Below are 16,513 nucleotides of genomic sequence, written 5' to 3' on the forward strand. Positions count from 1 at the left end.
ACAGATGAAAGTTTCAGGGAAGGGGGGCAGGGCAGAATAGGAGGGCGGGGCCGGCGATAAGGTGACATGGGGAAAAGGCGGGGAAGGTGGCGCCAGGTCATGAGTTGATCTCCCCTCCCATCCTACCTGACGCCCTTCTTGCTGGGAACCAGCTGCAGGATCTCGGCGATGCACTTCTCTGTCTCCTCCACGCTGCTCTTCAGCTGCTGCAGCAGGCTGCTGTCAGGGTATTTCCGCTCCTTCGCCTCCGACACCAGTGCCCTCAGCTCCTCCAGTGCTGCCGGGGGGTGGGGGGGGGGGGGGGGGGGAGAGAGCACAGGGGAAGAGGGAGGGAGGGAGAGAGAGGAAATAATGAAAGAAAATGTCAGTTATTTGTAACCCACCCTCACACAGAAACAGGGATGGGTGTAAGGGTTGGGGGGGGGGGTCACAGAGATGGGAAGGGGTGTAGGGGACTGAGGGGTTGTAGAGTCCGGGAGGGAGGTTTTAGGGGGCACAGAGACAGGGAGTGGTGTAGGGACCAGAGGAAGTCACAAAGACAGGGAGGAGGGTGAGAACAGTATTCATCAGCTCTGCCCCCTCTCCCCACCCAGACGGAGAGGAACTGCCCTTACTTCTCCTCTGCTTGGTGTCCGGCTCCAGCGCTGCTCTCACTTTGGCCCCCCACGTGTCGAAGGACTCTGCCCGGATCTTCAGCTTGTGTAACATGGCTGGCAACTCGTCCAGGGTGTACCGGTACCTGCCAATGGGAGGCAGGGCGTCAGAGATCCTCACTGGTGACTTGGCCCCTCAATGCCAGGCCAGCTACCCACCCCAGCAATCCCACTTGCTGGCACCTTGCCCTCAGCCTTGGCAGCACCTCAGTACATGTGACAATGAAAATGTGGAAGCTTTAGAGAGGGGGCAGAGATTTACCAGGATGCTGCCTGGATTAGAGGGCATGTCTTATGAGGAGAGGTTGAGTGAGATAGGGATTTTCTCTTTAGAGCAGCAGATAATAAGAGACAACTTGATTGAGGTGTATAAGATGATACCAGGTGGAGACAGAGTGGGTAACCAGAGACCTTTTCCCAGGGAGAAAATGGCTAACATGAGGAGAGTGAAATTTTAAGGTGACTGGAGGATGTATATACAGACTGTGGTGGGTGTGTGTGGAATACCCTGCCAGAGGTGGAGGTAGAGGCAGATACATTACGGAGTATTAAAAAATGCAAAGTAAATTTATTAGCAAAACACATATATATCTGCGTGTCGGGGAGGAGATCTGTCTCTACCAAAGGAGGTGTAAGGTGCTCCCTCCCTCCTCTAGCCTGCAGGTCACCCTCGGGCAGGGTGTGGCACCTGCTTAGTCAACCCCTCCCACCCCAATCAGAGTCACGGGAGGCCATGGGAGCGGGTGGTGGATGGTCGTATGAGCAGCCAGTGCAGATCACAAGTCCTGGTTGTGCGACCACTGACACCAGGCAGACAATCTCTGAAGAGTATTGATTATGACTTGGGTCACCCGTCTTGTAAAGACACTGCCCGGAAGAAGACAATGGCAAACCACTTCTGTAGAAAAATTCGCCAAGAACAATTACGGTCAATGGAAAGACTTTGAGCACTCGCGTCATATTTCACGGCACACAATGAATGAACGCCGAGATTTATTTGCAGCAGAACAAAAAAATACAATGGAATCAATGAAAAACTACACACAAGCCACCCATGTGCAAAAGAAGACAAATTGTGCAAATCCTGTAAAACAAATAATAATAAAAATAAATATGGAGCACATGAGTTGCAGAGGCCTTGAAAGTGAGTCCATAGGTTGTGGAATCAGTTCAAAGTTGAGATGATAGAAAAGTGGCGGGCTATGTAGGTGGGAAGGGTTAGTTTGCTCTTAGATTGGCACAACATGATGGGCCAAATGGCCAGCACTGTGCTGTAGTGTTCTATGTTAATTCCAATAACAATTTGTACTCTAATTCAAAACCCCATTGTATGCCCAACTCCAGCACTTCCATTCCATGCACCCAGCACCCTATCCTCGAGGCCCCCTTTAAATCTTACACCTCTCACTAGCTTTTGTGTTGCCAAAAGACAAGATTGGAAGATTATTGCCATTTGCACAAGTCAATGAAAAGCTCACTCACAGGCACACAGCACTCTGCGCCCCTCGCAGGGTTATGCAGGGTGGCAATGAGAAGCTCACTCCCAGGCACACAGCACTCTGCGCCCCTCGCAGGGTTATGCAGGGTGGCAATGAGAAGCTCACTCCCAGGCACACAGCACTCTGCGCCCCTCGCAGGGTTATGCAGGGTGGCAATGAGAAGCTCACTCCCAGGCACACAGCACTCTGCGCCCTTCACAGGGTTATGCAGGGTGGCAATGAGAAGCTCACTCACAGGCACACAGCACTCTGCGCCCCTCGCAGGGTTATGCAGGGTGGCAATGAGAAGCTCACTCCCAGGCACACAGCACTCTGCGCCCCTCGCAGGGTTATGCAGGGTGGCAATGAGAAGCTCACTCCCAGGCACACAGCACTCTGCGCCCCTCGCAGGGTTATGCAGGGTGGCAATGAGAAGCTCACTCCCAGGCACACAGCACTCTGCGCCCCTCGCAGGGTTATGCAGGGTGGCAATGAGAAGCTCACTCCCAGGCACACAGCACTCTGCGCCCTTCACAGGGTTATGCAGGGTGGCAATGAGAAGCTCACTCACAGGCACACAGCACTCTGCGCCCCTCGCAGGGTTATGCAGGGTGGCAATGAGAAGCTCACTCCCAGGCACACAGCACTCTGCACCCCTCGCAGGGTTATGCAGGGTGGCAATGAAAAGCTCACTCCCAGGCACACAGCACTCTGCGCCCCTCGCAGGGTTATGCAGGGTGGCAATGAGAAGCTCACTCACAGGCACACAGCACTCTGCGCCCCTCGCAGGGTTATGCAGGGTGGCAATGAGAAGCTCACTCACAGGCACACAGCACTCTGCGCCCCTCGCAGGGTTATGCAGGGTGGCAATGAAAAGCTCACTCCCAGGCACACAGCACTCTGCGCCCCTCGCAGGGTTATGCAGGGTGGCAATGAGAAGCTCACTCACAGGCACACAGCACTCTGCGCCCCTCGCAGGGTTATGCAGGGTGGCAATGAGAAGCTCACTCACAGGCACACAGCACTCTGCGCCCCTCGCAGGGTTATGCAGGGTGGCAATGAAAAGCTCACTCACAGGCACACAGCACTCTGTGCCCCTCGCAGGGTTATGCAGGGTGGCAATGAGAAGCTCACTCACAGGCTCACAGCACTCTGCGCCCCTCGCAGGGTTACACACTGGCTTGTTATCGCAAATATCTAATCCACCAATCACGTGGCAGCAACTCAATGCATGCAGACATGGTCAAGAGGTGCAGCTGTTGTTCGGATCAAACATCAGAATGGGGGAAGAAATATGACCTAAGTGACTTTGACCATGGAATGATTGTTGGTACCAAACAGGGTGGTTTTAGTAGTTTAGAATATGTTGATGTCCTGGGAGTTTCACAAACAATAGTCTCTACAGCAGGGGTTCCCAACCTGGGGTCCAAAGGCCCCTTGCTAAATGGTATTGGTCCTTGGCATAAAAAAGGTTGGGAAATCCTGCTCTAGAGCTTACAGAGAATGGTGCAAAAAACAAAAAAAAATCCAGTGGGCAGCAGTTTTGTGGGTGAAAGTGCCTTGTTAATGAGGTCAGAGGCGATTGGCGAGACTGGTTCAAACTGACAGGAAAGCGACAGTAACTTGAATAACTACGCTTCAGAGCACCTCTGAACACACATGTCAAACTTTGTAATGGATGGGCTACAGAAGCAGAAGACCCGTATCTAATAAAGTAGCCACTGAGTGTATACCACGCGAAGGTACGTCAACAGTCTCAGTTCTGTGGGAGTTGTCATTTGTCATGGGGATCAGATGTGAGAAGGGAGGGAGAGGTGGAAGAAGGTGCTGATAACTGGGTTTAGTGGGTGGGTGTGTGGGTATAATGTTGAGGAGTATAGACAGGGAGGAAGAATGTATTTTTTTTTGTGCGTATGGTAGTTGCTCATCATATCCAACCGTGACAGGTGACCTGTGAAAGAGAGCTCTTAAAGTGGAAAAGCTGCTGCTCTGAGTCATTTCCACTCTCTCGGCCTCAGAAGTCCGGGGCTCCTGTGCCCTGTCAGGCCCTTCGCTCTCCATGGAGCATTGCAGAACCACCTTCCTGGCTGTTGGATCTCACTGTAGATCTCATCTGCCAGGCTGCCAGAGCTGACTTTATAGCTTTCAACACAGTAACAGTGACCCTTTACCTTTCCCTGTACCTGCGTCCATCTTCCCAGCGATACTGACCCCATTTACAAGCACGTAGTGTTTGAAGTATTTGCCAGGATGCTTTCTACATGTCAGTCTTTGCCTCCAGATTCCAGAGGGTCTGAAGGAGACACATACCACTCAGATCCCCTTGAAACCTCTCATTCCTCAGGGGGGACGAGTGAAAACCCGGATGGACAGAATCAGGGACTGGATTCCTGACTCTGCTGGCTTTATGGTTTCTTTATGAGAATGGGGTGAAAACCTAAATGTCGTTCTCTCAAAGGGCAACAACAGACACTCAGACAGACAGACATTTAGTCAGCATTCCCCACCAAGGCTGGGGAACATGGCCTCTCAGGGAGCTCTTGGGAAGAAAAAAGCTAAAGTTAGGTGGAGGGGGAAATGGTGGGGGGAGGCAGTGGGGATGAGGTGGAGAGAGTATGAGGGAGGGCAGAGGAGGAAGAGCAGGGTAAGGAGTTCCCTACCTCAGGTAATGCCGGTTGGGTGGGCAGCCACACAGATCATCGATGTGGTAGAGACAAACCAGCCTCTCCAGGCAGTTGTAACAGGCCAGGGCCGACAGGAAGCAGGTGGTCTTACACTTGTCACACTGCCTCTCGTCGTCAGGCAGTAACTCAAACGCCTCCCTCTCTGCCTCCGTGATACCCTGCGGTGGGGGTGGGGGGAGAAGAAGTCCGTCAGCCCAGTCATACACCCCCCCGTCTGCAACTCCTTTCCATCCACTCCCCTCTCCCTTCCTTACTCACCTGCACCCAACATACCTCTTCTCCCCTCCCTTCACCCTCCTCTCCTGTACAATTGCCCCCTTACCTCCCTCTCCATACCCCTTGCCCTCCCTACTTCACCTGACTAAACCCCTCACGCATCCACACCATCTCACCCTCTTGATTCTCTCCCTTCTGCCCTGCCCATCTTCCCCCATTCCCCCTCTTCCTTCTCCCTAGTCCTCTTACCCCTCCCTCTCTGCTCACCTTCTCGAGCAGGGCCTTCCTGAGTTTCCGTTCCTCCTGAACCATGATGAACATCTCCTTGTGGACAGCCGCAGCCAGCCCCAGGTCCAGCTTCTCGGAGCAGGCCGCCATCTTGCAGATCAGCTCCTCGTGGGAAAACACGCAGTACCTTCGGAGCCAGCGGTAGTGCTCGATGCAGCGGCGCCCAGCTGGCAGCTGTGGGGAGAGAGCGCCAGGGCAGTCAGCGACCCCAAAGTCAAGGTCACTCACTCTGCCCCTCCCCCCGAGCCGATAAAACCCAGGCACACCGCACGCGATGAATCCGAGGGATTGGCGCTGAATTGCACAGGACTGATTGCGAGAATGTGGTGAATGATTAAGCCTTCCTACGTGTGGAGGTTTTTCTCTCTTTTGATGCGGGCGCAAGTTCCTTTCATCTCTCTGTATCATTACCAACACGACTCCATAAAAAAAGTTCAATCACACTACTCCTTCGTCTTTCTTGCTCTGTTTAGTATCTCTCATCAGTACCCAGGGCCTCAAGTCCTGGCAATATACTTGTAAATCTTGAAATCACAGTGGTCCGGCAGCATAGCAGTTCGCGCAAAGCTCTACAGCACAAGCTGTAAGGTTCAGGTTCGATTCAATTTGTACATTCTCCCCGTGACTGTGTGGGTTTCCCCTGAGTGCTACAGTTTCCCCCCACATTCCAAAGACACACCGGCTAAGATTAGTAAGCTCTGGGCATTGCACATTGGCGCCGGAGACGTGGCGACACTCGTGGGCAGCCCAGCACAATCCTCACTGATTTGATCTGACACAAACAGCGCACGTCACTGTTTGTTTTGAAATACATGAGACAAATAAAGCTAATCTGTAAAAATCTTACATCTCCTCTGCACTCTTTCCAAGTTAATGGCTACCACGCTGCTCTGATTTTAAGGTTTACAAGTATGTTGCCGGGACTTGAGGGACTGAGTTATGGTGAGAGTTACTAAGCAGGTTGGGTCCTTTCCTACAGCACAGCGGTCAAAACTGGCACAATATTCAAATGTGGCCTCACCAACGACTCACACAACTGCAACTTAACATCCAAACTCTCCATTCCCATTCCGACACGACTGTCCACAGCATCCTCTACTACCATGATGAGGCCACGCTCAGCTTGGAGAAGCAACTCCTCATTTTGTCTGGGTAGCTTCCAACCTGATGGCATGAACACAGATTTATCTAACTTATGGTAACTTCCACCCTTTTCTCTTCTTTTCCCATTCTAGTTCCCCTCTCAGTCCTTCTCCTCAGCTGTCTATTACCTCTTTCCCTTTCTCCCATGGTCCACTGTTGTCTCCTATCAGATTCATTCTTGTTTATCCCTTTATCTCTTCCACCTATCACCTCCCACAGCTTCTTGCTTCATCCCCTCTCCCCCACTCACGAGTCTCACCTCTCACCTGCCAGCTTGTACACCTCCCCCTCCCTCCCATCTTCTTATTCTGCCTTCTTCCCTTCCTTTCCCGTCCTGACAAAGGGTCTCGGCCCAAAACGTCCACTGTAGATGCTGCCTGATTTGCTGAATTCCTCCAGCACTTGTGTGTGTTACTCTGGATTGTGAGCACTTGCAGAAATTCTTGTGTATCCTCTTTGCTCTGACTGCTGAAGGCCGGCGAGCCAAAAATGTTCTTCACTGCCCCTATCTATCTGCAGGGAGCTATGTCTTGTACTCCTTGCTCTGCCCTAATCTGAGGCTTTATAAGGAATTCATCAGATTCACTTGGGGTACTGTGAGCAGTTTTTGGCCCCTTATGTGAAAACAGGATGTGCTGGCATTGGACAGCATTCAGGAGGTTCATGAGAATGATCTCAGGAGTGAAGGGGTGCATTAGGCGCGTTTGATGGCTCTGAACCAGTACTGGCTGAAGCTTAGAAGAATGAGGGGAGATCTCATTGAAACCTAGAGAATGCTGAAAGGCTTAGACCGAGTGAACATGCAGAGGATGTTTCATATGGTAGGGGGGAAGTCTAGGACGAGGCCACAGGCTCAGAGTAGATCAGAAGGACATCCCTTCAGAACAGAGATGAGAAGGAATTTCTTTAGCCAGAGGGTGAATTCATTGCAACAGACAAGTACAGAGGACAAGTCACTGGGTATATTTAAAACAGAGGTTGATAGGTGCTAGATTAGTAAGGGCAGCAAAGATTACAGGAAGGAGGCTGAAAATGGGGTTAAGACAGATAATAGTCCGTCATGATGGAATGACAGCACAGACACGATGGGCCGAACATCCCACTTCTGCTCCTCTGACTTGTGGTCCTTGACCACAGCAGTCAGGTAATACACGCGTTTCAGAGAACAGGACCAATGCTCAAGGGGTTAGCCCCAGTCATCCTACCCAGTCCGCCGTACAGAAGTTGACAGCTTCTGCAAAGTTGTATCCTTGGTTGAAGCCGCTGTGATAAGCCCTGGGGAAGGTAATGACGAACTCTCCCGCACACTGGTTGGTCCTTACCACCTGAAAGACAGTAACACACCATCACAAATTCCCGGGGTCAGACACAGAGAAGCTCCCTCCACACCGTCCCATCACACACTCCCGGGGTCAGACACAGAGTGAAACTCCCTCCTCACCGTCCCATCACACACTCCCGGGGTCAGACACAGAGTGAAACTCCCTCCAAACCATCCCATCACACACTCCCGGGGTCAGATACAGAGTGAAACTCCCTCCACACCGTCCCATCACACATTCCCAGGGTCAGACACAGAGTGAAACTCCCTCCACACCGTCCCATCACACACTTCCGGGGTCAGATACAGAGTGAAACTCCCTCCACACCGTCCCATCACACACTCCCGGGGTCAGACACAGAGTGAAGCTCCCTCCACACTGTCCCATCACTCACTCCCAGGGTCAGACACAGAGTGAAACTTTCTCCACACTGTCCCATCACACACTCCCGGGGTCAGACACAGAGTGAAACTCCCTCCACACCGTCCCATCACACACTCCCAGGGTCAGACACAGAGTGAAACTCCCTCCACACCGTCCCATCACACACTTCTGGGGTCAGATACAGAGTGAAACTCCCTCCACACCGTCCCATCACACACTCCCGGGGTCAGACACAGAGTGAAGCTCCCTCCACACTGTCCCATCACTCACTCCCAGGGTCAGACACATAGTGAAACTTTCTCCACACTGTCCCATCACACACTCCCGGGGTCAGACACAGAGTGAAGCTCCCTCCACACTGTCCCATCACTCACTCCCAGGGTCAGAAACAGAGTGATACTTTCTCCACACCGTCCCATCACACTCTCCCGGGGTCAGACACAGAGTGCAACTTTCTCCACACCGTCCCATCACACACTCCCGGAGTCAGACACAGAGTGAAGCTCCCTCCAAATCAATGAGAACCTTCATCACCCAGGATGTGCTCTCTTCTTATTGGTACCAAGGAGGAAAAGCTCATCAGATTTCTGAATGGCACATGAATCCATGAACACTACCTCAATATACCTGCTTCAGATTAATTGTTTTTTTATTGTAACATAGAAAACTTTTGATGTACTTCATTGTACTGCTGCTATGAAACAAAGAATTTCACAACATGTCAGTGATAATAAACTAGTTTTGCTTCAGGCAGGGGGGTTCCCAACCTTCATTATGCCGTGGGCCAATACTATTAAGCAAGGTGTCTGCAGACCCTTGGCTTAGGGGAGTGTAGGGATGGGCAATAAACGTTGGCCAGGTCAGAGGGTGTATAGGTGAAGAGAATATCATTGGGAAGGGGAACACAGAGCGGGTTCAATTCCTGTCAGAGTTTGGAAGGGACCAGAGGGCACAGCCTCAGAATAAAGGGCTGTCCATTTGAGATGAAGAGGAATTTCTTCAGCCAGAGGTTGGTGAATCTGTGGAATTCATTGCCACGGATGGTTGTGGATGCCAAGTCACTGCGCACACCTAAAGAGGAGGCTGATGGGTTCTTGCTTAGTAAGGGCATCAAAGATTACAGGAAGAAGGCAGGAGGAAGGGGCTGAAAGGGATAATAAATCAACCATGATAGAATGGCAGAGCAGACCCGATGGGCTGAATGGCCTACTTCTGCTCCTATGTGTTATGGCCTTGTGGTTTATTCGAGGAACCATGCAGATCCCCGGCACTGAACCCCAAATTCTGCCAAACCGCAATCGAGATGCACGGGGTTACACTTAGTAAATCATCCGGTCCTGGGTGAAGTACTGAGCAGGGGAAGGCTATTCAGTCCACAATACCTGTGTTAGACATGACGGCCAATTAAATTTCATCCACTTCCAATCCTGGCACATTCAGGTCTGTGTCACTCACAGCCTTTTCCAACGCTAACCCTGGCATCCTACCGTGGGGCAGTACAGTAACATAGCGGGTTAGCACAATATCATTACAGCAACAGTGACCTGGGATCAATTCTCTCCTCTGCCCGTAAGGAATCTGTACGTTCTCCCCATGTCTGTGTGGGTTTCCTCCGGGTGCACCGGTTTCCTCCCACATTCCAAAGACAGACTGGTTAGGAAGTTGTGTTCTCCACAATTATTACCTTGAAACGATCACATCTGTTCCCAACACGAACCCCAACAACCTATTCAAAGCACAATACCATGGGGCAGCACAGTGATGCAGCCATTCGCCTAACACTATTACAGTGCCAGCGATTCGGGTTCAATTCCCACCACCGCCCGTAAGGAGTTTGTACAATCCAAAGGCGTACGGGTGAGGGTTAGTGAGTTATGGGCGTGCTATACGTGGTGACACCTTTGCTCCTTACAGCACAAGACTGTGCAGGTTGTAAACAACACATTTCACCAGGTGGCAAATACAGTTAATCTTTACATAATTGGAGTGTGGGACTCGGAGGGTGGCACAATGACAGTAGCAGTGCCAGCGACCTGGGTTCAATTCCAGGAGTTGGTACACTCTCTCTGTGACGGGAGCTCCAGCTTCCTCCCACATCCCCAAGACAGAGGGCAGAGGTTAATTGTCCAGTCTCGTTGGGAAGGGAGGGGCCTGTTACCATGCAGTATCTGAATTCCCTGGGTTTTCCAGTAAGCGGGAAGATGGGAGGAGCAGGGCGGGGGGTTGGACGCTTACGGGCACTCCATGGGACATCAGGATGTTGGGGTTCATGATGGTGACCAGCTGGTGCAGGAGGTCGGGCTGGCTCTCGAACAGCTCTGGCGTCAGCTTCTTCATCACGGCCTCCAGCTGCTCAGCTGCGTACGCTGGCACACCATACCACGTCTTGGGCTCTCCCCTGAGCAAGTGATGGGAAGAGGGTGAGTGACATTGGTACCAACTCTGCCCACCTGCACTCACTCACAGGCCTGCAACCCTAGTAATGTTGAACCAATGCATCAATAATTCCCCTATATTCTGTCCCTCAGCTTCACGTTGATACCTCCAGGTTGACCTTGTGATTTGAGGTAGCTGCCCACCCTCTGTAACCTGAATTCGTTCCCCCCTTGTAACCCGTGAACTTGTTTCCCCCACTTGTAACCCAGGAACTCATCCTCCCATAACCCGTGAACTCACACCCCCTTGTAACCCTTGAAGTCATCCCCCCTTGTAACCCATGAACTCGTTCGCCCCAGAGACCTGTGAACTCACCCCGATTCCCCTTTATAACCCGTGAACTCAACCCTCCCCGTAACCGGGGAACTTGCACCCCCCTCCCATAACCCGTGACTCGTTCCCGCTTGTAACCTGTAAACTCATTCCTGCTTGTAACCTGTGAAGTCACTTCCCCTTGTGACCTGTGAACTCGCCAACCTCCTGTAAGTTAAGAACTAGCCTCCTGCAACTCTGTAACCTAAGAACTCATTCTCTCCCTTGTAACTCGTGAACATGATCTTCCCCCAACTCTGTAACGCGAGCATGAAATGAAGTCTGTGACTTGAGAACTCATTCCCTCCCCTGTAATTCGTGAACCCAATTCCTGCCCCCAACTCTGTAAAGCGAGCATGTAACGAAGTCTGTGACTTGAGAACTCATTCTCTCCCCTGTAATTCGTGAACCCAATTCCTGCCCCCCCCCCCAACTCTGTAACATGCAAACATGCACATACTCCCAGGAACTTGAGAACACAGCCCCATGTCATTCAGCACAAGAGTTCCACCCCTTCACCGCTTGGTATCTCTCTCCTCCCGCTGCCCACCCGTCTCCCTTCCTGTGGGAGATGACACTCAGCGCTGGAGGTAGTTGATGGAGTAGCACCCATGGTCTTCGATGATGCCCTCCCCTCTGTCCCAGGTCTTCTCTCTCTCACTGCCCAATGTCCCCCCACTCGCTGCTGCTGTATCTTCTCCTACTCCCCTCAGTGGGCTGGACGGATGGCACCCACCAGTGGAGTTAGCTGAAGGAATGGTCCTCGAAATCTCCCTCCTCCCCCGTGTCTAATCCCACCCCACAGGGGCCAGTCGGCTGGTTGCCGGTTACCCACCAGTGCAGGTAGTTGATGGAGTAGCTCCAATGATCTTCGATGTGCCAGCAGAAAGCAGCGAAGCACATGCCCACGTAGAGCCAGGGCACCTTCATGCCAGAGATGTCGGCGTTGATATGGCACAGGACCGACTGCTCCAGCACCGGCATCACATTCAGGTTCCAGCCACACGCCGTGTACTGCTGTAAAGGGGGAGAGAGGCACGGCTGAGTCCTGTGGGCAGAGGATGGGGCAGGGGCAAGGTCAGATGGTGCGAGAGGTGATGGTCCTCGGGCGGGCACCTCCCACGGATGGTGCCGAGGATATTAAGGGAAATGAGTGATAGCCAAGAGCCAATGTAAATTCAAGGAGCTGAAGAGCAAGAATGTGAAGGGCTCACTGTGGAGGGGTGGTCAAGAGGCAGCACCGTGCTGCGGGTGGGACGGTGACACCCCTGGTAGGCTGGCTCTTGGGCATGGCCAAGCTGCCCATTTGATGGTCTAGGCATGACCCCTCTTCCAGAGAGGGGGAGAGAGGGAAGAGTGGGAGGAGGGGGGAGAGAGGGGAGAGAGAAAGAGATGTAGAAATAGAGAATGCGACCATTATGAGTTCAGTGGGGGTTTTAAGTGAACAGTGCCCCCCCCCACCGGGAATTGTGCATTATAGATTGTAGAACTGTAATTTGAATTGAGTAACTGTATTTTAACTCCTAACCTTTTTATGTCTCTTGTATTTGAATAAAGTTTTGCATGCTTATTTACATTAAAAAAAATGGATGGTGGTGCACACTAAAACAGATTTAAACTGCAACAATACCCTGTCTAGGGATTACTCCTCAGAACAGCTGAGGTTTATCCTCACATTGGTGTTGTACCTCACTTGTGCAGGGAACTTGACAGTAATAACGACGATGTTATTTTGTCACGACCATTAAGGAGTTTACGCTTCATTCTGCAGGAACCATCTCATTTTACCTTGAAGTACCCAAGAAAGTTTCAGTTAAATCTTTCAGTAAGGTCAGTGGCCCATGTCACACACCAACTCTGAATATTCAACTTGACTCAGTAACATTAAAGGTGGTTTCTCATCTAACGCATGCATACTGTGAACAAACTCCTGTATCCACTGTTTTCATTCATTAGAATAATGGGACTCTGTGCTTGCCTTGAACAAAGAATCTACTTACAACATTCCCATTTTGACTTCTGTAAAACCCGACCAAACTTTTAAGAAATTAGACGTTAGATTTTCAAAATAAAACAGGGCAGTTAAGAGGGAGTGCTGCATTGAGGGAGGGACAGTGAGGAGAGAGTGCCTTGCTGCAAGAGAGGCGGCGAGGAAAGCGCGTTGCAGGAAGGGTGGTGAGGAGGGTACGCCATGCTGCAAGTCTCTGAAATGGAGAGCCAAGGGGTGATGGAGATTTGTTGGGATGTGTTGCAATGCTCTGCCTGGATACCAAAGGCTGATCAGTCTCTCCTCTCTGCTCCTCCCACAGCTACTCAGCATACAAGCAATGGTGCAGATGGCCACTAGATGGCAGGATCACACAGGCATTGATGGACGGAGATACTGGGTGAACACAAGAGATGACATCTACCGGAAGACCTCACTCAGCTGCTCGAGCAGTTTCTGTGCTGGGCAGTGGAGATGGAATAGTTGATGCTTCAGGTTGGAAGTGTACTCTATCAGGTCGATTGCCAGAATGTGGCAGAAACACACACGGCCAATGGATCATTTGGTGAATTGACTGGGCTTCCTACATGAAGGAGGTACTCCCTCTCGACTGCGCATGCATTTCTGTCTCAGTGGACCTGATTCATCACTCCCACATACAAGTTGACATACAACGTGACTCAGTAAAAGCGTTTGCTGCTGATACTCTTGTTGCTCTTGCCCAGCGGATTCATAATGGAGCCTTCTGATGCAGGTTTTGATCCAACATGTCGCAGAGGATCCAGAAAAGATGTGCTGGCACTGGAGAGGGTCCAGAACACATTCACGAGAATGATTCCAGGAATAAAAGAGTTAATGTATGAGCAGTGTTTGTTGGGTCTGAGCCTGTACACACTGGGGTTTAAAAGAACGAGGGGGGAAATCTCATTGAACCCTATTGAATACTGAAAGGCCTAGAGTGGAGAGGATGTTCCCGATAGTGGGCAAGTCTAGGATGAGAGAGGCATGTCCTCAGAATAGGACATCCATTTAGCATAGATGGCTGTGGAGGCTAAATCAGTGGGTGTATTTAAAGCAGAGGTTGACAAGTCCTTGATGAGACAAGGTATCTCAGACTGTGGTGAGAAGGTGAATGGGGTTGAGAAGGATAATGAATTAGCCATGATGGAATGATGGAGCAGATTCGACAGGCTGAATGGCCTAATTCTGCTCCTATGTGTTATGGTCTTGTGGTGAATTTGAGGAACGATGCAGATCCCTGGCAATGAACCCCATCCAAATTCTGGTGATCCACAACTGAGATGCACGGGGCTACACTTAGTAAATCATCCAGGCCTGGCTGAAGCACTGAGCATAGAACGGAGAACAGTAAGGCGCTGAAGTCCATTCGGCCCACAATATCTGTGTAAGACATGAAGCCCAATTAAATTAAATTCCTTCTACCACCAATTCCGGCATATTCAGGCCTCTGTCTCACAGCCTTTTAAACACTACTATCATATCTGATTCCTACACTAACCCTGGCAGCCTGCTTCAGGCATATGGACAGTAATGTAGTGATTAATGTAACATTATTACAGCACCAGTAACCTGGGTTCAATTCCTACTGCTGCCCATAAGGTTCACCCTGTTGGTCTCCTCCGGGTGCTCTGGTTTCCTCCCACATCCCAAAGATCTACGGGATGTATGCTAGTTGGTCACACAGTTGTAACTGGGCAGCATAGGCTTGTTGGGCTGTTAACCATGTTGTATCTCCAAATAAAGTAGAAACATAAATAATTTGCCCTGCAGACCTTTAAACTTACTCCTCTCACCTCAAACACATTCTCTCTAGTATTTGACAATTCCATCCAGGGATAAAGATTCTGGCTGTCAACCCTATCGTTGTCCCTCATAATTTTAAAAACCTCTACTAGGTCTCCCCTCAGCCTCTGCTGCTCCAAAGAAAACTGCACAAGTTTGGCCAACCTCTCCTTATAGCTCACGCCCTCCAATCCGGTCAGCATCTTGATGAACTTTCGCACCCTCTCCAAAGCCTCCACATCATAGAGACATAGACTACAGCACAGAAAAGGCCTGCTTGCATTTACCCTATCTATACCCCTCATAATTTTATAAACCTCTATCAAATCTCCCCTCATTCTCTTATGCTTCAGGGAATAAAGTCCTAACCTATTCAATATTTCCCTGCACTTTTTCCAATCTTACTGGTATCTTTCCTGTAGGTACGTGACCAGATTGGGTGGCAGGTTGGAGATACAGGTGAAGGCACTCCTACCCTCCACTAGCTGTAGGTCACCCTTGGGCAATGTGTAGGACCTGCATAGCCCCATCGATAGGGGTCACGTGAAGCCATGCAGCAGGTGGTGGATGGTCATATGAGCAGTCGGTGCAGATCACAAGTCCTGGTTATGCAACCACTGACACCAGGCAGACAATCTCTGAAGAGATTGCTAATGGCTGGGGTCACTCGTCTTGAAAAGACTCTGCCCAGAAGAACACAATGGCAAAACACTTCTGTAGAACAGTTTGCCAAGAATAATCACGGTCAGACAATGATGAGGTGACCAGAACTGCACACGATACTCCAAATTAGGCCTCACCAACGTCTTACACAATTTTAACATAACATCTCAACTTCTGTACTCAGCACTTTGATTTATGAAGCCAAGGTGCCAAAATCTCTCTTTTCAGCGTCATTTCCAAGGAATTATGGATCTGTATTCCCAGATCTCTCTGTTCTATGTCCTTCCTAAATGAGGTAGCCAGAACTGCACACAATATTATAAATGTATTCTGATCAAAGTTTTATAGAGCTGCACCTCGACTTCATCTTTATCACATCTCTTGACGTGTCCACTTGCTGGGAACTGGGGACACTTACGCAGAGAATGAGCATGGTAGCCAGAGAACAGAGGAGTAAACCATGCCTCTCCGTGGAAGCTGATGATGGATTAGGCTGTTGAATTGTTATGTTCTTTGCATCTTAACTAATTACTTGCTAGTACAGGTGGCCCCCGTTTTTCGAACGTTCGCTTTACGACAGCTCGCTGTTACGAAAGACCTATATTAGTACCTGTTTTCGCTAACCAAAGAGGATTTTCGCTTTTACAAAAAAAAGACGTCCGCTTTATATGTGTGTTTACCCCGAGGAAGACTACCATGACAGTGAAGCCTTGTGCGGGCAGTTGTTTGCAATTGCATGTACGTGCCGATTTTTTTTCTCCACATTGATCTTGGCTCGCTGTGTTCCCGATTTTGGTCAGTGAAACTATACCGTACATACAATATTTCTATTTTATATAGGCTGTATATTTATCATATCATTCCTGCTTTTACTATATGTTTGTGATATTTTAGGTTTTTTGCGTTATTTGGTTTGATTTGGTAGGTTATCTTTTGGGTCTGGGAACACGCAAAAGATTTTCTCGTATAAGTTAATGGTAATTGCTTCTTCGCTTTACGACATTTCGGATTACAAACAGTTTCATAGGAACACTCCACCTTTGGATAGCGGGAGAAACCTGTACCTTTCATGACTATTATGTACACATAACTGTTTAGTATGTTCCCTAGTGGTGACAGTATGCAGATATTCAGTGTGCTCCCT

The 16,513-nt window shown here is 50.2% G+C and overlaps 1 protein-coding gene across 2 annotated transcripts in view; it reads right to left on the reverse strand.

Moving 5' to 3' along the window:
* Positions 1-16,513, reverse strand: part of kdm5c (lysine demethylase 5C) — a 127,285-nt gene that overhangs the window by 22,939 nt on the left and 87,833 nt on the right. For both annotated transcript variants that reach the window (XM_059949663.1, XM_059949662.1), the window contains exons 11-17: positions 11,752-11,933; positions 10,404-10,566; positions 7,668-7,787; positions 5,299-5,493; positions 4,792-4,973; positions 615-739; positions 127-277 (exon numbers count right to left, since the gene is read on the reverse strand). In XM_059949663.1, the coding sequence (XP_059805646.1) occupies positions 127-277; positions 615-739; positions 4,792-4,973; positions 5,299-5,493; positions 7,668-7,787; positions 10,404-10,566; positions 11,752-11,933 (1,118 nt within the window). The remainder of the gene's footprint in view (positions 1-126; positions 278-614; positions 740-4,791; positions 4,974-5,298; positions 5,494-7,667; positions 7,788-10,403; positions 10,567-11,751; positions 11,934-16,513) is intronic.

This window comes from Hypanus sabinus, chromosome 24, assembly GCF_030144855.1.
Source record: "Hypanus sabinus isolate sHypSab1 chromosome 24, sHypSab1.hap1, whole genome shotgun sequence".
NCBI classification, from domain to species: domain Eukaryota; kingdom Metazoa; phylum Chordata; class Chondrichthyes; order Myliobatiformes; family Dasyatidae; genus Hypanus; species Hypanus sabinus.